At 49.0% G+C, this 27199-nt stretch overlaps 1 protein-coding gene across 1 annotated transcript in view; it reads right to left on the minus strand.

The window, feature by feature from the left end:
- LOC129694216 (protein PRRC2A-like) overlaps positions 1–27199 on the minus strand; it is a 144231-nt gene that overhangs the window by 60362 nt on the left and 56670 nt on the right. Inside the window, 7 exon segments of the mRNA XM_055630932.1 lie at positions 1175–3490; positions 5258–5480; positions 8492–8852; positions 12762–12934; positions 16611–16971; positions 22972–23152; positions 26797–26887. Coding sequence (XP_055486907.1) covers positions 1175–3490; positions 5258–5480; positions 8492–8852; positions 12762–12934; positions 16611–16971; positions 22972–23152; positions 26797–26887 — 3706 coding nt within the window.

Here is a 27199-nt window from a genome sequence, read left to right on the forward strand (position 1 = left end):
AACCTCACATTTATCCACATTATACTGCATCTGCCAAACATTTGCCCACTCACATCCAAGTCACCTTGCAGTCTCCACATCCTTCACAGCTAACACTGCCCCCCAGCTTAGTGTCATCCGCAAACTTGGAGATATTGCCTTCAATTCCCTCATCCAGATCACTAATATATATTGTAAATAGCTGCGGTCCCAGTACTGAGCCTTGCGGTACCCCACTAGTCCCTGCCTGCCGTATTGTGACCGTTTACTCTACTCCTGCCTCCATGCCAGTTCTCTATCCAGATCAATACTGAACCCCCAATGCCGTGTACTTTAGGTTTGTATACTAATCTCTTATGTGGGACCTTGTCGAAAGCCTTCTGGAAGTCCAGATACACCACATCCACTGGTTCTCCCCTATACACGCTACTAGTTACATCCTCGAAAAATTCTATACGATATGTCAGACATGATTTACCTTTCATAAATCCATGCTGACTTTGTCCAATGATTTCCCACTTTCCAAATGTGGTGCTATCCCACTTTATAACTGACTCTAGCACTTTTCCCCCAATTTAGACTAAGGTAGTCCTTACTTTCTCCCTCCCTTCTTAAAAAGTTCCCCGCCTCAGGAAACTCTCCAGAATCTAAGAGTTTTGGAAAACTCCAGAATCTAAAGAGTTTGGAAAATTATTACTAATGCATCCACTATTTCTGGAGGTACTTCCTTAAGTACCCTGGGATGCAGCCTATCTGGCCCTGACCCGCGGTCCCCTGCTATTTCCGGCAAATTATTTATGTCTTCCTTAGTGAAGACGGAACCAAAGTAGTTATTCAATTGGTCCGCATTATCCTTGTTCCCCATGATCAACTCCCACATCAGTCTGACTGCAAGGGGACCTACCCGAAACTAATCCTCTTCCTACACTCCATAGAAGCATTGACTTCTCCAATCACCTGTCCTGACTTTTTCTCCTCCTTCCCCTCCCCTTCCCAGCTCTTGTCTCCTACCTATCTTTTCTTCCAGCCCCCAAGTCCGAAGGGTCTTGACCCCACCTCTTCCGTTGCCCTCACCTGCTGAGTTTCTCCAGCGTTTTTGTCTACCTTTCATTTATTACCAATGTTCCTCGACTCCTGCATTCTTAATGCACCTTTCTGATCTTTTACACATGTCCCTGTGCTCCCCTTCACCTACCTCCTGTTCTTTGGAGAAGACCAGTTGCGTTTGTCATTCCTCATGGATCCAGCACTGTTGCGGCTGCTCCTGCCGCCAGAATCACCGGGATTCGAGCGCCGATTCTGCCGATCCATGCCGGGCCTCTGGCTGGAGAAGCTACGCTTGGACGACTCCTTCTTCTGGGCGGCGCTGGGATCCATAGACTTGACGCCGCCGGGGGTGCCCTTCACGAAGACGCCGTCCTTGTCCCGCCTCTCGGTGAAGTCGCTGCTCTCGGAGGCCGTCTCCCACTCCTCGTTGGCCTGGTCGGAGTTCTGGTTGGACAGGTCCGGTGACTTGGTGCCGGCGGCGCTGCGCACCACCTCCTTGATCTCCTCGGTCTGGGGGTTGGGCGGGGGGTGGGCCGGCGGCGGCTCGTCGGTCGGGTACGGGTTGCGCTCGCCGTTCATCCTGGCAGCCACCTCGCGCTCCTGCTTGAGCCGGCGGAAGCGGGGTGGCTTGTCCTGCTGCTGGGACCGTCCGTGACGCCGTCGGCGAGGGGGGCGGTCCATGGGCCGCTCCAGCCGGTGCATCGGAGGAGCCTCAGGGTAGCATCCGGGGTCGACAGCCGGAGCCGGCCTGTCCGCCAGGCTGCGGTCGCTCTCCTTGCATGACGCTGGGACCTCCGGGGGCTTGCTCTCCGGCCCCCTCACCTGCTCCTTGGAAGGCTGCTTCTTGGGCGGGGACATCTTGGAAGGCGGGCCCCAGCCACCTTGCTGGGGACGGCCCCCACTCCCACCGCCGCCACCACCACCACCACCACCACGCGGCACCCCCCCTCTGCCCCTCCTGGAAGGCACTCCCCGCGGGGTGAAGACCCTGCCGCGGGTGGAGTCGCTGAGACGGGGAGGCATTTTGTCGGCAAACTTCAGCGGCGGCTCGGACCAGTTCCTCTTGTCCACCCGGCCCTGGTCGGAGTTGCGGAACTCCTTGGGCGGCTCCTTGGAGCTGGAGGAGGCCTCCTTGTCGGAGTGAGCCACGTCACTGGCGCTCTCGTGGGTCTCACTGCCCGTCTCCGAGCCCCGCTGGCGCCGCCGCTTGGGGATCTCCTCGTACTCCGAGCCCTCGCTGCGCGTCTCGCTGGGGTTGCGCGGGCGGAAGGCGCCCTTGGGGCCGTCCTCGTCGGCGCGGTACACCGGCTCGCGGTAGCCCCGGAACTCCCGGCTGCGGCCCCGGCCGCCTCGCCCCCGGCCGCCGTAGGCACCGCGGTAGCCCCGGCCCCGCGAGAAGAACTCCCCCCGGCCCCTTGCTCGGCCCCGGCCAGAGAAGTTGCGCTCGAACGAGTGGTCGCGGTCCCGGTTGCGCCGCGGCGGCGGAGGCCCGCCACCATAGTCCTTCGGGGGCGGCTTAGACGGCTTGATTTTCTCCGGCCGCTGCTCCTTGCCAGAAGGCTTGGCCTTCCCACGATCGTCCTGCAAGTTGGCCGCGGGAGGGCCCGGCAAGGACTTGTTGGAGGCAGCCGCAGACGGACCGGGCTGGTTCACCTTCAAACTGATGGAAGAATCCGACTTGGAAAGGTCGCTTGATTCCGGTGGTTTGTCCTTCCCTTTGACGGCAGCTTTCTCTCCGGCCGCTGGCTTCCCCCGATCAACCTCCTGTTCGCTGTCTTCTCTCTTCAGCTCCTTCAGCACCGGCTTCTTGATGGGGCCGGCTCGGCGGGCCGGCTTCTCCCCCATCTCATCGCGGTTCTTGCTGCCCGGCCGCGGGCCCCAGCGGGTCTCCGTCTTGGAATCCTTCCTCTGAGGCCTGTGCATGTCTCCCTGGCGGCCCGGCTTGTCTCCCTTCCTGCCCTCGTCCTGCTTGCCCTCTTTGGCCCCGTGGTCTTCCTTGTGCTGCAGCAGCTCCAGGGGCTGCGAGTGGGGCCCTGCTTTCTTCACGCTGTTAGCGGAGAGCTGCGCGGACTCACGCTGAACGTGCATGGCGTGGGCCTCCATCTTCTTGTCCTCGTGCGGGTGCGGGTGCGGGTGTTGGTGTTGGTGTGGGTGAGGGTGAGGGTGCGGATGCGGGTGCTGTACAGCGTCCCTGCGGGTAATCATTGGCTCCTGGTCTGCCTTGCGCTGGGCATGCTGGAGGTGGACGGACATCTCCATCCGCCTGTCCCGCCCCAGCTCCGCCTGCACGCCGGGCAGCGAGTTCTGCCAGGGGCTCTGCCTCTGATCGTCCAGCCGCTCCACCAGCGGGTAGCGCTGCATCTGCGCCATGTGGCGAGGCCCAGCGTCCGGGACCTGCTGGAGGCCGCCCATGAAGGACTGTGGATGCCCAGAGTCTCGATGTCGGACCGGCGGTGTGTCACTCCTGCGGGTCAAACAGAAAGCTGTTGGGAACAAGAACGGAAACGAGGAACTGCAGACGCCGGTCGAGACGCGGGCACGCACAAAATGGTGGAATAACTCAAAGACGAACACAAAAGGTTTGGAGCAACGGGTCAGGCAGCATCTCTGGGGAAAAGGAATGGGTGACGTTTCGGGTCGAGACCATTCCGTCATGGCCATTTGTCTTTATTTTGTGTTAATTATGGCATGTGTCTTTAAATGTTAGTAATTATGTGGATGGGATTTATTACGTAGTTGGTGGCACTGGTAGAGTGAGAGACTCGGTAGAACTGAGAGTCTGGGAAAAGGAAGATGCGAGATTTAGACGGCCATGTAGATATAGAACAAATGAATGAAAGATATTCAAAAAAAGTGACGATGGCGAAGGGATAACTGAGCGGGTCTGCTGCAGTCAGTCTTTGAGAAAGGAGAGGAGGAGAAACGTCTTTAGTCTGAGGCTAGTTAATCTGTGGAAACTCATTGCACGAGGAATGCGGAGGCCAATGTGGATATGTTTAAGGCAGATATAAGACAAATTCTTGATTAAAATGGGTGTCAAGGGTTATGGGGAGAAGGCAGGAGAATGGGGTTAGGAGGGGGAGATAGATCAGCCATGATTGAATGGCGGAGTGGACTCGATGTGCCGAATGGCCTAATTCTATTACTATAACTTGATTTTAGGAAAACGTGGAAAGGCGTCGTTTCGGGTTAGGATCCTTCTACAGATCTGAAGATCGTTGTGGATCCTGAACCGAAATGTCATCTGTACATGTTTAGTTTAGTTTTGTGAAAAGATACAGCGCGGAAACAGACCCTTTGACCCACCGGGTCCGCGCCGACAAACAATCCCCGCAAATCAACACGATCCTACACACTAGGGACAATTTTTTTTTACATTCACCAAACCAATTAACCTACAAACCTGTACGTCTTTGGAGTGCGGAAGGAAACCGAAGATCTTGGAGGAAAAACCCACACAGGTCATGGGGAGAACGTACAAACTCCGTACAGACAACGCCCGTAGTCGGGATCGAACCCGGGTCTCCAGCGCTGCATTCGCTATGAAGGCAGCAACTCCAACGCTGCGCCTCCCGTGACGCCCAAATAGACACATCCTGAAGCTGCGGTCTCCGGTAAGAAAGCGCCAATTCGGGACTTCCAAGCCGCGGAATGTGTTCGACCGACCCGACGTTGGGTGTTCGACCGACCCGACGAGAGGGCCTGTACATCGGTGGCCGTCCGTAGCGGCGACTACGGAGGGTTTATAGTTTATGGCCCCGACCAGGGGTGAACAAATGAGGACTGACTGAACTTTGTTGCTGTCCACCACAGTCGAGAATGCTGCGGTGGATGTTTGTGTTAAATTCTATTGTGTATTGCGTGTTCTTTTTGAGTGTATTGCTGCTGGCAAATTCATATCACTGCACCTTCGGGTGCACGTGATAAATAAAATTGACTTTGATTTTTGACTTGGACAAAATGCTGGAGCAATGCACGGCGAGAGGCAGTACCTCTGGAGAAGATGGATATCGCCTCATGTCGGGACACCTCCTCGGACCCATTGCGGGCACGGAAGTGAGAAATGACCAGGACAGATCAGGGGCGGCAACAGAATGACCTCAGGAAGGTTCACATCTGCATTTCTGTTGGGCAGTGCTGGATAGGGATTGGATAACTGACTTTTAGTAGGGGGTAAGGGGGCGGAGGGGGGAGAGAGAGAGAGATAGAGGAGAGCGTTTGTAGAAGTTACCTAAAACGAGCGAGTTCAACATTCGCGTGAACAGACCTCAAGCCTTTGTCGTCATCTTCATGTGGTCTCATGGGCGAGGCCATAGGCCGCATCTCCGCTGACGGGAACACGTCACCAGCCCAGGCCAACTTGGGGTCAATAGGAGGGGTGCCCCTCGTCGGGTGCCGGTCAAAGGGTTCTGATCCAGAACCGCCGCTATCCGAGCGCTCGCGAGCCATTAAACCTGCAGCAGCACAACACACCGGATGTACTTTCATCACCATCATCGGCAAGTGGGTCCAACACTAAAGCCAGCTAGCTACACAATAGAACGGAAGATAGACATAAAAAGCTGGAGTAACTCAGCGGGACAGGCAACATTTCTAGAGAGAAGGAACAGGTGACGCTTCGGGTTGAGACCCTTCTTCAGACGGGTCTGACTGTTGTTGTTCAAACTAAGAGTCTATTGTCAGGTCTCGTCCATTATCAGTGAGACTAAACGCAAATTGGAGGAACAGCATCTCATATTTCGCTTGGGCAGCTTATAGTCCAGAAGTATATTGATTTATCTAACATCAAGTAACCCCGGCATTCCCTATCTCTCCGTCTCCATCCCTCACCACAGTCGCACCAGCTTTGCGTTATCACCCAACAAACAGCTGACAATGGCCTGTTTCCTTTATCATCGTTTCGTTTCTGCGCATCTTTCATTCATTGTTCTTTATCTCACTATATCATCTTCCAGATCTCTTGTTTCGCTTTCCTGCGACTCTCAGTCTGATAGAAGGGTCTCGACCCGAAACTACCCATTCCGCCTCGCCAGAGATGCTGCCTGTCCCGCTGAGTTACTCCAGCTTTGTGTCCAACTGTTAGTCTACTGAGCAGATTTTACACATGGACCTGTTAATTTTCAATAATAAATGAATAAAGTGTTACATAGAAACATAGAAAAAAGGTGCAAGAGGAGGCCATTCGGCCCTTCGAGCCAGCACCACCATTCATTGTGATCATGGCTGATCGTCCCCAATCAATAACCCGTGCCTGTCTTTTCCCCATATCCCTTGATTCCACTAACCCTTAGAGCTCTATCTAACTCCCTCTTAAATTCATCCAGTGATTTGGCCTCCAATGCCCTCTGTGGCAGGGAATTCCACAAATTCACAACTCTCTGGGTGAAAAAGTATTTTCTCACCTCAGTCTTAAATGTCCTCCCCTTTATTCTAAGTGTGCCCCCTGGTTCTGGACTCGCCCAACATTGGGAACATTTTTCCTGCATCTAGCTTGTCCAGTTCTTTTATAGGTTTCTATAAGATCCCCCCCCTCATCCCCCATTTTGTTAAAAAAAATATATTGAAGGTTCCTTTAACTAATTTTCTCTCTGAATTTTATCACTATCAATAATAATGTTGCTACCTTTTAAAAAAAAAAGAGTAACTCAGCAGGTCAGACAGCTTCCCTGGAGAACATGGTTAGGTCACATTTGAGGACAGGACCCTACTGACAAGTCCCGACCCAAAATGTCATCTATCCATCTTCTCCAGAGATGTTGCCTAACCTGCTGAGTTACTCCAGCACTTGGAGCCTTTTATTCATAATCAAGCACTTGCGGTTGTTTGTTTTTACATGTTGCTCCCCATCCCCTTTTGTTACTAAAACTGGCTATTCTTGCAAATGGACTTAAACTGGAATTCATTGCCACAGAAGGTTGTGGAGGCCAAGTCACTGGTAATTTTAAGACAGAGATTGATAAGATTCTTTTTTAAGAAAGAACTGCAGAAGCTGGAAAAATCGAAGGTAGACAAAAATGTTGGAGAAACTCAGCGGGTGAGGCAGGATCTATGAAGCGAAGGAATGGGTGACTTTTCGGGACGAGACCCCCTTCAGACTGACGAGGAGGTGGGGCGGGGGGACGGTAAGAAGAAAGGAAGAGGTGGAGACAGTGGGCTGTGGGGGAGCTGGGAAGGGGAGGGGAAGGAGGGAGAAAGCAAGGACTACCTGAAATTGGAGAAGTCAATGTTCATACCACTGGGGTGTAAACTGCCCAAGCGAAAGATGAGGTGCTGCTTGTCCAATTTGTGGTGGGACTCACACTGGCCATGGAGGAGACCCAGGACAGAAAGGTCGGATTCGGAATGGGAGGGAGAGTTGAAGTGCTGAGCCACTGGGAGATTAGGTTGCTTTTTGCGAACTGAGCGGAGGTGTTGGGCAAAGCGATCGCCAAGCCTGCGCTTGGTCTCACCGATGTATGTACAGCTGCTGATACCTAGAACAGCGGATGCAATAGATGAGGTTGGAGGAGATGCAGGTGAACCTCTGCCTCACCCGGAAAGACTGCTTGGGTCCTTGGATGGAGTCAAGGGAGGAAGTAAAGCGACAAGTGTAGGGGAAAGTACCAGGGGAAGGGGGTGGTTTGGGTGGGAAGGGACGAATTGACCAGGGAGTTACGGAGGGAGCGGTCTCTGCGGAAAGTCAAAAGGGGAGGAGATGGGAAGATGCGATAAGATTCTTGGTTAGTACGGTGTCAGTGGTTATGGGGCGATGGCAGGATTGTCGGATTGAGAGAGAAAGATAGATCAGCCATGATTGAATGGCAGAGTAGATGCGATGGACATAAAATCTGATTTTTTACCAAGCCAATTAACCTACACACCTTGATTAGTCAGGGTGTCAGCGGTAATGGGGAGAAGGCAGGATAATGGGATTGATAGGGGAAGATAGATCAGCCATGATTGAACAGCGGAGTCGACTTGATTGAACAAATGGCCTATGACTGGTGGACTAAGAGCCCTGCACTTGTTAAAGGTGGAGGGGAGCGAGCGTTTTTTTACCAAAGATCCTATAGCGGAGCAAGATAGACCAATCCTGCTAAATGCGGGCTGACATGTAGTACGCCACGGAGCGAAACATGGGCCTTTTTCCCCCATCCATTTCAGTAACCGACCCGACTTTGGGTATCCCTCCCGCAGTGCAATCAACGTTGCGGGGGGACAGTTTGTGTTAATAAATTAAAACTCTGAAAATGAGGAGAAGATTTTTACAAAATAACTTTTATTTTTACGAGGATTTTTCTGTAACCGGCTTCCGTCTCCGCACTAGTTATCTTTGCTCTGCTACGGGATCTTTGGTGCGGGGACGGAAGCCGGTTACGGAAATGGGGCCGAAAATTACCCATGAATCTGCCCATGACCGTACTACGTCTTTTTCGTGAGTGGTCTATCTTGCTCGCTGTATATAGGATCTTTGGTTTTTACTTGCCTGATGGGTGAACGCCAGGTGGGAAGTAATCGATGGGAGGACGGCCCTGCATCATGCGAGGGTCCATGTAAGGTGGCATCATCATCCATCGCGGGTCATAGCCCATGGGGGGCATGGGGGGCGGAGGCGGCCGGCCGATTGAGCCCGGGTACATGGGCTTCTGCTGCTGCTGTGGGTGCATGGGTGCTGACGGCGGGGCCATTGCAAGTGGCAGAGGCGGCTGCTGCACTGGAGCCTGTTGGGAGGGCTGCTGGTGGTGGTGATGCTGTTGCTGCTGCTGCTGCTGCTGTTGTTGCTGCTGCTGCTGCTGTTGTTGCTGCTGCTGCTGCTGCTGCCACTGCTGCTGCTTCAGCAGCTGTTCCTGAATCAAAAGAAAATGCAGAGACGGTGGCGTATAGTGTTACCATCGATGTATAACCGCTTTAAAAAAACCCTTTGGAACGTGCAATGGAACGTCCAATTTTTCCTCTCCAGCTTCCAAGAGGATGCGGCTAAAATACCTCGAGCAAACTATCTACACCGACTCCTGCAGGTTAGAGCAGGGGTGGGGAACCTTTTCATGGCGGAATGCCGCATTAAGTTAACTGTTATCTAATAAGGCTGCATCCAAGAAACTTCAATTAGATATACTTGAAAATGTAAAATATTTTGTTAAAATAGCCCTCATGACTTACTAATGTTTTAATTGTGGCCGTCAGTCGGGGAGGATTATTTTGTTGAATCTTCTTTTACTCTTTGGTATTTTAAATACGTTCATTTTAAGATTAAAATAAAAATAATAAAAGATGAACAAAAACATATTAATAATAAAAACAGATGTTTGGTTGTTGAGTAGAGCAACTACTCATGGATAAAAGCTGTTTTTATGTCTGGCTGTGGCAGCTTTGCCAGTCCGGAGTCGCCTTCCAGAGGGAAGTGATTCAAAGAGTTTGTGGCCAGGGTGAGAGGGGTCAGAGATGATCTTGCCCGCTCGCTTCCTAACTTACGCTGCACTCCATCAATAGGAAGAATATCCTTGCTCAAATTAGGAGATGCAAAATGCACACAATACTGAGGTGTGATCTCACCAGGGCCCTGTACAACTGCAGTAGGACCTCCTTGCTCCTATACTCAAATTCTCTCGCGATGAAGGCCAACCTGCCATTAGCTTTGAGAGTAGACAAAAATGCTGGAGAAACTCAGCAGATGAGGCAGCAGCTATGGAGCGAAGGAAATAGGCAACGTTTCAGGTCGAGACCTTTCTTCAGACTTCCATTAGTTTTGAGGGAATGAGGGGATGATTTACAGTTTTTTTTGCACTCCATCAGAGAGTTCAGACAACTACGTATCTAGTCTCTCCCATTTGAGACATCACTTATCTAGGGCAACTTCCTGACAACATGCCACGTTGGAAGCAGGTCTCAGAGAAGCGTTCTTTATTGCAATCAGCTAGAAGAGTCTATTTATAAGCAAACAGCCTCTTACTGACGGCAGTAAACCGAAGCCTTGACTGAGGTCACTGCACCATCTTCAGATAAAAGTGGGGCAATTTCTCCTGAAGATCCAATGTATGCATTATATCTATTGGATAGAAATTGCACCAGCCTTGATAGAAATTGTACATATAAAATAATCTGTCAAATAAATATTGTAAAATGGATTGCAAACTTGTCGTGGTCGGGGAGCTTGTGTGTCTCAGTGACCCCTAGAGCTATGCCAGCGGGAGATTCATCTCCTGTTAGTGTCTCCCATGCTGGACAGGTCGAAAATAGAGGTGAGATGAAGAGTGATCCACTGGTCCTCCAGGTTGGGGGTTGAGCACAGGGCTGACAACCCTGTCTCGTAAAACAAATATGTTACGGAAACAGCAACTGAAGAAATCAACACTGCTGAGTGGAGGACCTTCGTTGCCACGGCATAACAGGCAGTAAGTAAGTAAAATAAATAGCGAGTTAGGGAAATTATCAAGCTACGTTCACACAAGACAGTGCTCGAGATTAAAATCCAGATGAAAATGAGTGTGGGCTGTGGAGTCCTGGGACAGCCTTGCAGCTGACTGCACGAGGTGGAGAGGTACCCCGAACCAACATCTCAAAACGGGGGAAGAGAAACTGTTGAACGCAGCGGCAGAAAGGAGCGCAGCAACTTCAACAGACCAGAGACCACACACAAATGTGACCTTTGCCACAGAGACCATCACGCCCGCATTGGTCTCTTCGGCCTCAAGAGACGCTGCTCTAGCCGGGGTACACAAAAATGCTGGAGAAACTCAGCAGGTGCAGCAGCATCTATGGAGCGAAGGAAATAGGTGACATTTCGGGTCGAAACCCTTCTTCAGACTGATAGGAGGTGGGGGAGAGAGAGAAGGAAGGAAACAGGGGAGGAGGAGGAGCCCGAGGGCGGGGGGATGGGAGGAGACAGCTCGAGGGTTAAGGAAGGGGAAGAGACAGCAACGGCTAGCAAAATTGGGAGAATTCAATGTTCATGCCCGCCGGCCGCAGGCTACCCAGGCGGAATATGAGGTGCTGTTCCTCCAATTTCCGGTGTTGCTCACTCTGGCAATGGAGGAGACGCCACTGCTCTAGCCGGGGTTTGGAGCAAGCAGCCAACAACTAGGACGCATCACCCATGGTCAGTCATGACCGAGGGGGGCCTACGAATGGGCTGTGTTACTGGGGACACTTGCTATCTTATTCTTAAACCCAAAATTAAACTTAACAGAAGTTTCTCCGGGCACATCGAGGAGGCAGCGGTGGAGGTTGATACGATAGCGGCATTTAAATAAGCACAAGAACATTCGGGATATGGTGCGATAGGAGTAGAGCTGGGCATCATTTTCAGCAGAGATAATGTGGGCTGAAGGCCTTGTTGCTGTGCTGCTCTGCTCTTACAGGGAAAGATGTTGTCAAGCTTGAAAGGGTTCAGAGAAGATTTACGAGGATGTTGCCAGGACTAGAGGGTACAGGGAATGGTTGAGTAGGCTGGGTCTCTATTCCATCAAGCGCAGGAGGATGAGGGGAGATATTATAGAAGGGTGCAAAATCATGAGAGGAATAGATCAGGTAGATGCACAAGGTATCTTGCCCAGTGTAGGAAATCGAGGACCAGAGGACATATGTTCAAGGTGAAGGGGAAAAGATTTACTAAGAATCTGAAGGGTTATCTTTTCACACAAAGGGCGGTGGGTGTACGGATCAAGCTGCAAGAGAAGATAGTTGCGGCTGGGATTATCCCATCATTTCAGAAACAGTTAAGACAGGTACATGAATAGGAAACATGTTCCCGATGTTGGGGGAGTCCAGAACCAGGGGCCAGTTTAAGAATAAGGGGTAAGCCATTTAGAACAGAGACAAGGAAACACTTTTTCTCACAGAGAGTTGTGAGTCTGTGGAATTCCCTGCCTCAGAGGGCAGTGGAGGCAGGCTCTCTGGATGCTTTCAAGAGAGAGCTAGATTGGGCTCTTAAAGATAGCGGAGTCAGGGGTTATGGGGAGAAGGCAGGAACGGGGTACTGATTGGGGATGATCAGCCATGATCACATTGAATGACGGTGCTGGCTCGAAGGGCCAAATGGCCTACTCCTGCACCTATTGTCTATTGTTTATTGTCTATTGTCTAAGATCCCCTCTCATCCTTCTGAACTCCAGAGTGTACAAGCCCAGCCGCTCCATTCTCTCAGCATATGACAGTCTCGCCATCTCGGAAATTAACCTTGTAAACCTACGCTGCACTCCCTCAACAGCAAGAATGTCCTTCCTCAAATTAGGGGACCAAAACTGCACACAATACTCCAGGTGTGGTCTCACTAGGGCTCTGCACAACTGCACTCTTTGCTCCCATGCTCGACTCCTCTTGTTGTAAAGGCCATTCGCTTTCTTCACTGCCTGTTGTACCTGCATGCTTATTTTCATAGACTGATGAACAAGGAGCCCCAGATCCCCTTGTACTTCCCCTTTTCCCAACTTGTCGCCATTCAGATAGTAATCTGCCTTCATTTTTTTGCTACCAAAGTGGATAACCTCACATTTATCTGCCCATTTAACTGCATCTGCCAAGCATCTGCCCACTCCCCCAACCTGTCCAAATCACCCTGCATTCTAACAGCATCCTCCTCACAGTTCACACTTCCACCCAGTAAATTATCCTAAAATTACCCGAAGGCAACCAGAATTTCCCAAATTTCGGGTAATTTCCTTCAAAGTGGAAACACTGAAGAGATGTATTTCATATTTTTGGCCACACACGTGACTAAGAATGGGGGCCATCACTGACTACTCAATCACAAGGCTTACCTGCTGCTGCCTTTGAAACCTGGGCGGCAACGACTTCTGGTACTTGGAGTAACCCTGCGAGGGCTGCGGCTGCCTCCCCTGCACTACCACCTCTACTTTTGACTCCACTCTTGCCACCCCCGTCTCCTCTTTCACTTCAACCGTCTCCTTTTCAGGAGGAGGTGGAGGTTCAGCTGGAGAGAAACAAAAAAAGATCAAATAAATAGAGTCATCTGCATTTAATCGAACCTCCCGTGCTCATCATTTCCAGTGTAGCCAGGCAAGCCCCCCAAGTTGACGTGTAAGTTTTACACATTGACGTGAGTGCACAGTGGGGGGAGGGTTTTACACATTGACGTGAGTGCACAGTGGGGGGAGGGTTTTACACATTGACGTGAGTGCACAGTGGGGGGAGGGTGTAGGAAGGAGCTGCAGATGCTGGTTTAAACTGTAGACACAAAACCGAAGATAGACATAATGATGAGGCTGAATGATGTTTAATATAAATATATTGTCATTCCCTCCTTTTTTTTAAAATCAATTTATACATTTATAAAAAACATCATTCAGCCCTATCAATAGGTGGCGCAGCAGTAGAGTTGCTGTCTTACAGCGAATGCAGCACCGGAGACCCGGGTTCGATCCCAACTACGGGTGCTGTCTGTACGGAGTTTACACCTTCTCCCCCTGACCTGTGTGTGTTTTCTCCTAGATCTTCGGTTTCCTCCCACACTCCAAAGACGTATGTACAGGTTTGTAGGTTAATTGGCTTGGTAAGTGTGAAAAATTGTCCCTAGTGGGTATAGGATAGTGTTAATGTGCGGGGATCGCTGGTCGGCGCGGACCTGGTGGGCCGTATCTCTATACTAAACTAAAATGAGTTATCAGCGGGCCAGGCAGCATCTCTGGATAGAAGGAATGGGTGATGTTTGGGTCGAGACCCTTCTTCAGGCTGAAACGTCACCGATATTTCCTCTCCTGAGATGCTGCCTGTCCCGCTGAGTCACCCCAGCATTTGGTGCCAACACACAGCGGGAGTACCTTCAATGGATTGTCTGCTTCAGTTAGAGGAGATCCGTCGTCATTAGGGATGAGCACTAAATACCAGAGGTAGACGAAAATGCTGGAGAAACACAGCGGGTGAGGCAGCATCAATGGAGCGAAGGAAATAGGTGACGTTTCGGGTCGAGACCCTTCCTCAGAAGAAGGGACGCTTCCTTGCTGGAGTTTAGAAGGTTGAGGTTTGGACGTAGAACATGAACAGCTATGTTGTTGGTACATGGTACGATCCATTTTGTATATTTCATCCTCCTTTCCTTTTGCTGTTTTCAGTACCGATGCATCGACATCTCAGCTGCCGGCTTCACAGACGTCTGGCTCCAGTCAGCCAAAACGTCCAGTAACAGCAACAGCAGTGGTAGTAACACCACAGGAGGTATGACTCGACCTAACTTGCAAAGAAATCCGGGCGGCCCCGTAATTCACTTTGCTTAATCTTTCTGTTTGTAATACAAAATGTAGCTGTCCTTTTCTTTAAGAAAAAAAGAGCTTTCATTCCAGCATTGGGAGGTAGCCAAAAATGCTGGAGAAACAGTGGGTGAGGCAGCATCTATGGAGCGAAGGAATAGGTGACGTTTCGGGTCGAGACCCTTCTTCAGACGTCCTCTCTCACAGCCCCCTCTTTAACATCCTCCGCTCTCACTGCCCCCGCCCTCTGTGATTCCCCCTTCCCTCGAACTCTACGACCACATCTTAACCCAGAAAAAAACCCTATTCCTTCACTCCATAGATTCTGCCCTCACCCGTTGAGTTTCTCCAGCATTTTTGTCTGCCTTCGATTTTTCCAGCACCTGCAGTTCTTTCTTAAACTAAATTGGTTGAACGGGTGGGACTGGAGGTGTAGATAATGGTCATGCTTGCTAACAACACGTAGATCACAGCAGTCTGCTAAACAGGCGTTGCACGCCATTTGGAAACACGCCAACTGATCAATGCCAAACTAACAGGGCAGTTGAGGACAATTATAAGAGCCAGGTTTGTGGCTGAACATACTAATTTTTAAACAGCGCGTGAATGCAGTACACAAACTGTTGTCCTGCCTAATGCAGCAAATGCATCATTTCCGGAAGGCTGCTGCTGCGTGCGGTGCTGCAGGGTCATCGCGATGGGTGATATGTGGACACGATTATTTGCCAGGCCTGCCACAAGGCACAAAGCAGAGAATCACTTGTGCACCCACTTTAGTTTGGTTCAGAGATACAGCATGGGCACAGGCTAGTTGGCCCACCGATCTCCGCCTTTCTCACCCACTCCCCACATACAGGGGGCTATTTAGAGAGATCAACCTTGTAAGTTCAGAGATATAGCATGGAAACGGGGCCAACGGCCCTTCAGCCCACACCGTCCATACACGTTCTACGTTATCCCACTTTCTCATCCGCTCTATATACATAAGGGGCAATGTTCAGGGGGTTATCTCACCTTTCTGTCCTGGGCCTCCTCCATTGTCAGAGTGAGGCCCAGCTCAAATTGGAGGAACAGCACCTCATATTTCGCTCAGACCCAGTCTGAAGAAGGGTCTCGACCCGAAACATCACCTATACCTTCGCTCCATCGTTGCAGCCTCACCCACCGAGTTTCTCCAGCATTTTTGTCTACCTCATATTTTGCTTGGGTAGTTTACACCCCATCGGTATGAACATAGTCTTCTCGAACATCAGATAGCCCTTGGTTTCTCTCTCCATCCCCCCCTCCTTCCCAGTTCTCCCAGTCTTACTGTCTTTGACTACATCCTATCTTCGCACCGCCCCCTCCCGTCATCAGTCTGACGAAGGGTCTCGACCCGAAACGATGCCCATTCCTTCTCTCCAGAGATGGTGCCTCACCTGCTGAGTTACTCCAGCATTTTGTGTCGACCTACACACCCGCACGACTTTGGGACATGGGAGGAAACCCACATGGTCACATGGAGAACGTGCAAACTCCACGCAGAAAGCACCAGAGGTCAGGATCAAACCCGGGTCTCTGGCGCTGTGAGGCAGCAGTACTAACAGATGCACCATGGTGTCAACTAACTGGGGAACATTGTACCCAAGCGTATTGTGGAGGAACCGGTAGCAAGTTCAGCTAATAGACAATAGGTGCAGGAGTAGGCCATTTGGCCCTTCGAGCCAGCACCACCATTCACTGTGACCATGGCTGAGCATCCCCAATTAGTACCCCGTTCCTGCCTTCTCCCCATATCCCTTGACCCCACTATCTTTAAGAGCTCTATCTAATTCTCTCTTGAAAGTATCCAGAGAATCGGCCTCCACTGCCTTCCAAGGCAGAGAATTCTACAGATTCACAACTCTCTGGGTGAAAACGTTTTTCCTCATCTCCATTCTAAATGGCCAATCCCTTATTCTTAAACTGTGGCCCCTAGTTCTGGACTTCCCCAACATCGGGAACATGTTTCCTGCCTCTAGCGTGTCCAAACCCTTAATAATCATATGTTTAAAAAAGATAACCTCTCATCCTTCTAAATTCCAGTGTATACAAGCCCAGTCGCACCATTCTTTCAACATATGACAGTCTCGCCATCCCGGGAATTAACCCAGAGAACTTACGCTGCACTCCCTCAATAGCAAGAATGTCCTTCCTTAAATTTGGAGACCAAAAGTGCACACAATACTCCAGGTGTGGTCTCACTATGGCTCTGTACAACTGCAGAAGGACCTCTTTGCTCCTATACTCAACTCCTCTTGTTATAAAGGCCAACATGCTATTCGCTTTCTTCACTGCCTGCTGTACCTGCATGCTTATTTTCAGTGAATGATGTACAAGGACATCCAAGTAGCAAGGGACTGGCAAGTAACACATTTGAAATACCTTGAGTCATTTCAAAGCTGCTGCTGCTGGCCGTGCGTTGCCGTTTGTTGGAGCCGACGGGCTCCTCGTTCTCCTTCCCCTCCGCCACCTCCTCCTTCTCCTGCTCACACTTCTGCCGCTTCTCCGACGCCCCGAACTTCTCGTCGAGGCGCTTCAGCTTCTCCGCGCAGGCGGCCCGCCGCTCCTCCTGCATGCGCCGCTCCTCCTCCTCGCGCCGCTTGCGCGCCCGCTCCACCGCGGCAGAGATCTCTGTGGACGACTGCTTGCGCCGCTGGCGCCAGGCCTCGTCCTCGTCTTCACCCACGGGCGCCTTTTGGTTTGCCAGGGCCGGGTTGCCTTTATCCTGGGGGACCGCAGCCTGCTGTGGGGGGGAGGAAAGAGCGGGAGGGGGGGAAGCTCCGGTTAAAACTCTCATGTCAGGAGGCAGAGGTTCACAGACAGAGATAGGTCTCTCATGGACTATTGCAGGACCATATAACAGTGACCACCCTCAATAGATGGCGCAATAAAACTCCAACTTAATGCAGATGGATAATGGGCCTGTCCCACTTATGCGACCTTGACTACAGGCACCTGTCATAGGTCGCCTAAATTTTCAACATGCTGAAAATTCAGCGGCAACCAGAAAGACGCCACAACTCTTTGGAGACCTCCCACGGCCATACAGGCTGTATGGTCATTAGAGGTCACCCGGGACAGGTCGCCAGTGGTCGCCTGCATGGTCGTGAGAGGACTCCTATGGTCGTGAGAGGTCACCCACGACATGTCGTCAGGGGTCGCCTGTATGGCCATGAGAGGCCTCCAAAGAGTCGTAGTGTCTTTCTGGTCGCCGCTGAATTTAACATGTTGAAAATTTCGGCGACCAATCACGGGTGCCAGCAGTCGCTGGTAAAGGTCGCGTAAGTGGGACAGGCCGTTAATACGGCAAGTCTTAGCTAAAGAGATGCACATCGAAAGAATCAGACAAGGGCTTAGCCAGCAAAGGGGAAGGGTGTATAAAAGACCCTGGTCTACTCTGGACATATGAACGCAGAAAGATTGCATAAGGCAGCCCGACTAGTTCAGGTCCTCATGATACTGGGCTAGACAGCTTGAACTTTTTTTAAAGAAAGTAATAATCTTTCTATTCCCCCCCCCCCCAGGATGAAAATATCAAATACTAGAGGGCACAACTTTAAGGCAAGGGGGGTAAAGTTTAAAAAGGTGATGCACCGGGCAAGTTTTTGTTTAATAACCACATAGGCAGGTGAATGCCTGGACTACTGGTGGTGGTGGTGGTGGTCGAGGCAGATATGATGGCAGCATTAAAAAGATTTTTTGGATAGGCATATGGATTACGTACAGGCAGATAAGAGTTAGCCATGGCATCATGTTTGGCACAGACATTGTGAGCCGAAGGGTCTGTTCTTGTGCTAGACCAGCGTTTCTCAACCGGGGTGCTCCGAAACACGAGGGTTCCATGAGAGGTCGCAACAGGTTCCGAGAGGAATAGTGATAAATAGGCTAATCCTTTGTAAATGCATTTCTGTGTTTAATTTCATATTCGCAATTTTATTACACATGTACCTCATATTTAGCGACATCTTTTTAGCGACGTCATATTTAGTGACGTCTATACGGGGCCAGTGTGAAACGGCCTTTAGTGGTCAATGGACAGGAGCTGGATGTGACAGATTCGTGTATCATCAAGTGACTCACTCGAGTACAGACGCTCGCACGGTCTCCATCAGTCCTGTCTGTGCTTCCTGCCTTGCAGGTACAGTCCCTCATTCACCCACGTTATTTAGTAATTTTTACCCATCAATTAGAGATGCTATATGAATTTTTGAAATGTAAGTCCGTTTATGTATATTTTGTGTTCGTGTATCGTTTATTTATGTATGTTTTTGTTAGTTTATGAAAAGTTTGTGTGTTGTTTTCTTTTTCTCTCCCTCTTCCGCTAGTTCTTCTGTTTGCCTTTATTTGCTTCCGTTTTCAACAAGCAGTTTGATTTCAGTTATTTTTAATAACTTTTAATAATTATTAATAAACTTGAGGAAAAACATACGTTATTTTTTGCTCAAACCAGTCATCGGAAAAATATATTGTGTTTGCCTTACGAACTTTAAGTTTATGAAAGCGAAAGAAAGAGATTAATAAAGATATATAATAATTTTTATGTAGGGGTTCCCCCGAGATGAAAATCACTTCAAGGGTTCTGCAAGGGTAAGAAGGTTGAGAAGCACGACTGTTCTGTTCTAAGACAAAGAACTGGAGAGCAGTTAAATAAAACAAAAAAGACCATTGCAGTGGCACACTAAAGATTTCTCCATCTTCGGAACCACTCTTGCTCAAGTGGACACGACACACCGCACCAAACAAAAAAAACCATTGAAAGGAAAAAGTAAAAGGATTGAGGGCAACGGACGATTCATGCCAGGGAAGGAAACACAAAAGGGAGATGAGAATTGAGTCGGAAAGGTGGAGAGACTTATTTTGAAACTTTTACTTCACTTTGAAAGAAATCTTATCCATCAGCCGCTGTTGGATTAGCAGCACTATCCTGAGGCTGTGCAGGTTCTGACCGGTTGAAGGGGAAGTCCAAAATCACAGCCCCCACCATATTATCTCCTGTCGTCTTCAAAAGAAGCCTCTGCCACACACCTAGTGCTTTACCTTCAGGCTGCCTCACAGATCAAGTGCCAGGTCTCTTACAAAGGAATACTGCCTCAAAAGAGACCGCAAAAAAAAACAAAAAACTAGTGCACGCTAGTGGATTTCCCAGGAAGATTGCCTCCCAGCGCTCATTCACAAAACTCTCAGGAATGTCCCTGAAACCTCAGCAGTTTCTTTCATGTTACCAGACTCTGGACTCATCCCTCTCCTCCAGATCAAAAGTCGAAAGATAGTTTCAAAGCTGGTTTTAACTTAAAAAACCTGAAACACACCTTAGTGAAGCTTGAACTAAAAGTCAGTCTAGTGTCTTAACCTACAGCTGGCCCTACAAACCTGGTGTACGCTCGGGTAAGCCTGCCTGGAGATGCGGTATGGCCCTGGAGCAACCTGATGCTCGTGGGGCGAGACCATGCCTGATCCTGTTCTTCGACCCTAAAAAGACACATTAGTTACTGAGTTTTAATACGTTAGGATAGTTTGCTCCAACCTCGTGGTAGGCATTGGTGCGAGGGGAAGGAGAAAGATTTAAAACGCCTCTAGCTTCCTTCCTTCAACGCCAGAAGTCATTAGCGCAAAAACAAAGTAAGTAGTAAAGACTTGTCCGACCCCAGTCAATAGACAATAGGTGCAGGAGTATAGTTAAATGTCCAAATAATTATTTTAATTCGAAGCATGCAAGCATTGCTGGCCAGGTTGGGATTTATAGCCAGCTCGGAATTGGCCAGGAGTGGCTTTCCAGAACATGGAAGAGCCATGCAGTCAACTTTGGACTTGGATGAGATCCGGAATGGCCCTGGGTTTGCGTTGGTTTAGTTTTATAACCCGACAGTTTTTTAGCAAACGAGGAATATAAACTTGACAGCCTGTGGTTTTCAATTTGCTCGTCCCATGCATCATTTCACCTGGCAGATATCAACGTGGTCACCTAGCACTATATCAGTCCACTCATCACATCCAGCACAGAAAACCAGCTTGGTAAAGGGTCTGAAGGTAGGCACAAAATGCTGGACCTTAGGTTGAGCAGGCTGGGTCTCTATTCCTTGGAGCACTGGAGGTTGAGAGGTAATCCTATATAGGTGTACAAGATCATGAGAGGAATAGATCAGGTAGGCCCACAGAGTCCCATGCCCAGAGTAGGAGAATAGAGAACCACAGGACATAGGTTCAAGGTGAAGGGAGAGGAGAGATTTAATAGGAACCCGAGGGGTAACTTTTTCACACAGAGGTGGGTGTATGGAACAAGCTGCCAGAGGAGGTAGTTGAGGCTGGGTCTATCCCAATGTTTAAAAAACATTTAGATAGTACACAGATAGGACAGGTTGAGTGATATGGGCCAAACGCAGGCAGGTGGAACTAGTGTGTGATTGACATGGTCAGGTTGGGCCCCAAGGTCCCTGTTCAACGCTGTAAGACTCTATAAATCAGCGGGTTGGGCAGCATCTCTGAGCAAAATGGATAGGTGATGATTTGGGTTGCAACCCTTCTTCAGACCGAAAACCAAAGGTGGCAAAGAGAGGCAATAGCCATTAAACAATAGGTGCAGGAGTAGGCCATTCGGCCCTTCGAGCCAGCACCGCCATACAATGTGATCATGGCTGATCATCCACAATCAGTACCCCGTTCCTGCCTTCTTCCCCGACTCCGCTATCTTTAAGAGCCCTATCTAGCTCTCTCTTGAAAATATCCAGAGAGCTGCCTTCCACTGCCCTCTGAGGCAGAAAATTCCACAGATTCACAACTAAATGGCTTGCCCCTTATTCTTAAACTGTGGCCCCTGGTTCTGGACTCCCCCAACATCGGGGACATGTTTCCTGCCTCTAGCGTGTCCAAACCCTTAATAATCTTATTTGTTTCAACAAGGTGCCCTCTCATCCTTCTAAACTCCAGAGTGTACAACCCCAGCCGCTCCATTCTCTCAGCTTATGACAGCCCCGCCATCCCGAGAATTCTTTGGTGAAGCCAACTCTTGGTAAAGTCATCAGGAAAGTGATTCACAATGTGGCAGGCAACTAATTCAACAACCAATAGTACAGAGATAAAGGTTATTGTGGTTTACAAGACACTTATCATGCCCCTAAAAGACTCCCTTCCTCCCGCTAACAACTCCCCCTCTTCCTCCCCTCGGCCACACTCACAGCTGCAGCTATAGAGCATCCTTCATTATTTTATCTGTTGCAACACTCCCTTACCAAGTATGCAGTGCCTGGATACTTGCCAGCAGTAATTCCATCCACAGACTATGCCACAGGAAACATTTGTCATAAACACCCTCACATCTTACTAAACATCTACCACAAGAATCCTAACGTCCCAACTTAATTCCAATGTTCCCATACGACAAGAGGAAAAAAAAGATAGCTTTAAAACACATCGGCATCATCAAAGTTTATCCCTACGGCAATGCACATTAACTGTGGTCCCACTGATTAAATCAGCCCCCTGGACCCGATGAGCGCACTGGTTTCATGGCTCAGGTTACAATCGCACACCAGGGTTAGGAACACACACACACCCCCCCCCGAGCTGCGGGGAGAGTTCGAGCAGGCTGGGACTCTATTCCTTGAAGCGCAGGAGGATGAGGGGGTGATCCTATAGAGGTGTGTAAAATCACAAGCGCAGAGCTGCCAAGTTTTGTCAGAGCATTTCAGTTTTCTGGTACCTGAAAATCAGTATTTTGCTGAGGAAAACTATTTTTAGACAGTGCCATTTTGCTGAATTAAAAATTTTTTTTTTTTTTAAATGTGCAGTCAGACCCATGAAAGAGTACAAGGATGCATAACTTTGCTACCAATTGACATGTCGTCTACACACCTTACTTGACCGTGCATTCATTGCCATCTCTTTGTATACTGCTGTTTGAACGACTACTTCCTACTTTTAGCACCAGATGATGATGTAGAAGCCATTTTGGAAGCCTCCCTCTCCCTCATCTTTCCCTCCCTCTCCCTATGTGTAAAGCCCATGGCCCTATGTTTAAAGCCCATAGCGCTCCAGCTGGTAGTGCTATATTTAGAACCCACAGAGCTGTAGCCGACAGCTCTTTGTTTAAATTCCCACGCGCTAAACTGACAGCGTTGTTTAAACCTGGAGCGGGACAGGCTTACAAAAATAATCATCCAATTTCTTGAAATTTAAAATACTAAGAGATTTAATCTGCTATAATTTTTAGAGTTACAGTATGACTTTATATCATTGCATTTTTTAAGCAGCAAGATGAAACAGGAAGTTGGGCCGATTTAAAAAAAATCATATTTTACAATGCAAATCCGTACATCCGTATTCTGATCGCATTTCCATACAAAATAAGTAAAATCCATACTACTTGGCAGCTCTGCAAGAGGAATAGATCAGGTAAACGCACAGATTTGCTTGCCCAGAGAAGGGGAATCTAGAAGTAGAGGACATAGTTGAGGGGGGAAGCATTTGATAGGAACCTGAGATATAATTTTTATTTTTTATATATATTTTTTTACACTAAAGGTGGTGGGTGTATGGAACGAGCAACTGGAGGAGGTAGTTGAGGCTGGGACTATCACAGCAATGTTTAGGAAACATTTAGACAGGTATATGGATAGAACGTATTTAGAGGGATATGGGATGAATTCAGGCAGGTGGGACATGTTGGTTGGTGTGGGCAGGTTGGGCCAAAGGGCCTGTTTCCATGCCCTATGACAAACAAACAAACTGTTAATTCTCTGGTCCGTACCTGGTATTCTGCAGCAGGCCCCCAGTTGGCGGGGACTCTGCCTGGCCCGAGTTCAGTTGCAGCAGGAGCTGGACCCTCACCCCGAGCTGCCTTGACATTCGAGTGCTCATCCGAGGGGGTCTCCTTCCTGTGCTCAGAGTTGCGCAGCTCTTGCCGTTCAGGCCGACTCAACTGGCCGCCCCTTCACAGAACAAGATGATCATTTTCAGCATCCGCCCCCGACAATGTTATAACTACGCACCATAACTGCAGTGCTACATAAGCTTTTCAAAATCAGACGCCACACAACACCAGAAAAAGATAGTAGACAAAAATGCTGGATGTATTTTATATGTTTCTGTGTTTCAGACTTGGTCTGGAACTGGACCTAGAATCCAGATGAGGTGATGACCCTAACCTGACCTGACGTTCACCAAAGCAATGGAGGAAAAAAGCTGCCAGCATTTTACATACCTACACATCGTATTTGATAGAGGTTAAAATGGCCCTCCAGCTATTTTAAAAGCATCAAACAAATTAGTGTTTAAGAAGGAACTGCAGATGCTGGAAAAGTCGAAGGTAGACAAAAATGCTGGAGAAACTCAGTGGGTGAGGCAGCATTTATGGAGTAAAGGAATAGGCGACATTTCGGGTCGAGACCCTTCTTCAGAATAAATCAATGTAATTTTTTGATTAGCCATTTTCTCTGCATGTGCAGAGAGACATTTTTCTTTTCACCCATGTTTATAGGCACTACTAAAGGCACACCCCAATCGGCAAAGCAAGAAACTGCTTGCTACATATTTAACATCAGCAATTCTAAAAAAAAGTGCCAGTTTTCAGGACATCACAAAGAGCAGGATTAGAACACATGTGAGCATAGCTACTCCTGTGAAGACTGAAACTTGATTCACCAACAAAGAACAACCGAACTTTCGGTTTCGACCCGAAACGTTGCTTATTTCCTTTGCTTCATAGATGCTGCCTCACCCGCTGAGTTTCTCCAGCATTTTTGCCTACCTTCAATTATCCATCATCTGTTCCTTCTTAACCAGAAAATGTTGCGCTGGAAACAATTATGCTAAATTGCTGGAATATAAATTTTTGAGAGAAGCGAGATTTGTACTGACAGCATGACCACCTAAATCAAAGAATTGAATGGCTGGAGAATGAAGAACCAGAAAACAAAACTCCATGGCGATGCACAAAGCAGATGACTTTGGAGAACCATTACTGCAGAAACAAAGGTTTGCAGATGGAGGTTTATACCAAAGATGGGCACAAAGTGCTGGCGTAACTCAGCGGGTCAGGCAGCATCTCTGGAGAACATGGAGAGGCAAACTTTTTGGGTCGGGATCCTTCTTCAGACTGAAGGCTAGACCATTGGGGGTACTTTCAACAGTCAAGTGTTTATTTGACATGTGCACTCTTTGCGATGGGAGCAATTAAATTCTTACTTGCTTCTGCTTTACAGGCACATTCGAACAAAAACAAATTGAATAAATACACCATAAATGATTCTCTGCCACAGAGGGTAGTTGAGGCCAGTTCATTGGCTATATTTAAGAGGGAGTTAGATGTGGCCCTTGTGGCTAAGGGGATCAGGGGGTATGGAGAGAAGGCAGGTACGGGATACTGAGTTGGATGATCAGCCATGATCATATTGAATGGCGGTGCAGGCTCGAAGGGCCGAATGGCCTACTCCTGCACCTAATTTCTATGTTTCTATGATCAGTTATTCGAAGCAAACGTGTCCATGACAGTGCATGAACCAAAGTGCAAAGGGCAACCATTGTAGTGTGAAGTCTATACAGCAGCGTTTCTCAACCAGGGTTATGCGAGAGGTTGCTTGGGGTTCCGAGAGAAAGTGATAATATGAACCCAAACATGGACCCGTTGGGTCCCAATAAACAATAGGTGCAGCAGGAGGCCATTCGGCCCTTCGAGCCAGCACCGCCATTCAATGTGATCATGGCTGATCATCCCCAATCAGTACCCCGTTCCTGCCTTCTCCCCATATCCCCTGATACCACTATCTTTAAGAGTCTTATCTAGCTCTCTCTTGAAAGTATCCAGAGAACCGGCCTCCACCGCCCCCTGAGGCAGAGAATTCCACAGACTCACAACTCTCTGTGTGAAAAAGTGTTTCCTCATTTCCGTTCTAAATGATAGATCAACATGAAAAAGATGTGTAAGAAAGAACTTCAGATGCTGCTTTAAATCGGAGGTACGCACAAAATACTGGCGTAAAGGGCCTGTCCCACTTTCATGACCTAATTCACAACCTCTGCCGAGTTTGCCCTTGACTCTTACTCGCAGCATGGTCGTCACGAGGTCGTAGCAGGCCGTGATGCTAGTCGTAGATACTCGTGACATTAAGTCGGTCGAGGCGTTTTTTCTAGCATGATGAGAAATGTCCACGAATAAAAAAGGGTGTGAATTAGGTCGTGAAAGTGGGACAGGCCAGGCCAGGCCAGGCAGCAGCGGGTCAGGCAGCATCTCTGGAGAGAAGGAATGGCTGACGTTTCGGGTTGGGACCCTTCTTCAGACTGAAGGCCAGATCATCAGTCTGAAGAAGGGTCTCGACCTGAAACATCACCCATTCCTTCTCTCCAGAGACGCTGCCCTGCCTGACCCGCTGAGTTACTCCAGCACTTTGTGTCTAACATCAAAAAGACATTGCTCTAGATTCAATGTTTTGTTAATACATATACTCTTTATACTGACCCCTTGGTCAGATACTCCGCCACTTCAACCTGGACTTCCACTGTTACGCCGATGACACCCAGATCTATCTCGGCACCAAATCCCCCCACAACCCCCCCCTCTCCCATATCAACTCCTGTTTGTCAGCTATAAAAACCTGGATGCAACATAATTTCCTCAAACTCAACAGCGATAAGACAGAATTCCTCCTCATAGGCTCCAAAGCCACACTCGGCAAAATCAATAACCCCACTCTCACCATCGACGGCAACACTGTCTCCCCATCTCCCCAGGCCCGCAACCTTGGCGTGATCTTTGATTCCACCCTCTCCCTTGAGCCTCACATCCACCATGTCATTAAAACCTCCTTCTTTCATCTCTGCAACATCGCCAAACTCAGACCCTCTCTCACACCTCCCGCTGCTGAAAGACTCATCCATGCCTTCATCTCCTCCCGACTGGACTATTGCAACTCACTTCTCCTTGGCATCAGCTCCACCTACATCAACCGACTCCAACTGGTCCAGAACGCAGCCGCCCGACTCATCACCCACACCAAATCATGGCATCACATCACTCCAGTCCTCAAACAACTTCACTGGCTTCCCATCTCCCACCGGATCACCTACAAAATCCTGATCCTCACCTACAAAGCCCTCCACCATCTGGCCCCCCCATATCTCACTGACCTCCCCTCCCCCTACCAACCCTCACGGTCCCTCAGATCCACATCAGCCGGTCTCCTCTCCATCCACAAGTCCAACCTCCGCAGTTTTGGGGACAGAGCCTTCTCCAGGGCAGCTCCCAGGCTCTGGAACTCCCTCCCCCAACTGATCCGCAATTCCGTGTCCCTCACCATCTTCCAGTCCCGCCTCAAGACCCATCTCTTCACCTCTGCCTATCCTTAGCCCCATGTCCCCCTCCCTTTTCATCTGTGCATTAATTGCCTCATATTGTGTTTTGAATTGAATTCTGTCTTTACTTTGTGTACTAGTCATGTCTCTACTAATTATTTCATTCCCCTTACATGTTTTTCCTCTACTTGCTAAATTTTTGTAAGGTGTCCTTGAGACTCTTGAAAGGCGCCCATAAATAACATTTATTATTATTATTATTATTATTATTATAATAGATACGTACCAATTTTCAGATTTTCCCTTTTCAGCATCATCATCGTCTTCGTCATCGCTGAATTTTAACTTTTCAGTGTAGTCTATTTCCTCGTGTGCTCCTGTGGAAGTAAAGGTACAGGGTACATAAGTAATGCTCCTGGCCCCAGTACCCAGCTGCTCATCTCTGGTCCAGTTCAATAGACAAGCCATGCTATAGATAGTAAACTATAGATAGCAAACAGAGGAAGAACAAACCAGTCATCTGGAATATCATGTGCATGAAGGAACTGCAGATGCTGGTTGAAACCAAAGATGGACACAAAATGCTGGAGTAACTCAGCGGGACAGGCAGCATCTCTGGAGAGAAGGAATGGGTGACGTTTTGTGTCCGAAACATCACCAATTCCTTCTCTCCAGAGATACTGCCTGGC

Source organism: Leucoraja erinacea, unplaced genomic scaffold, assembly GCF_028641065.1.
Source record: "Leucoraja erinacea ecotype New England unplaced genomic scaffold, Leri_hhj_1 Leri_57S, whole genome shotgun sequence".
Taxonomy (NCBI): Eukaryota; Metazoa; Chordata; class Chondrichthyes; order Rajiformes; family Rajidae; genus Leucoraja; species Leucoraja erinaceus.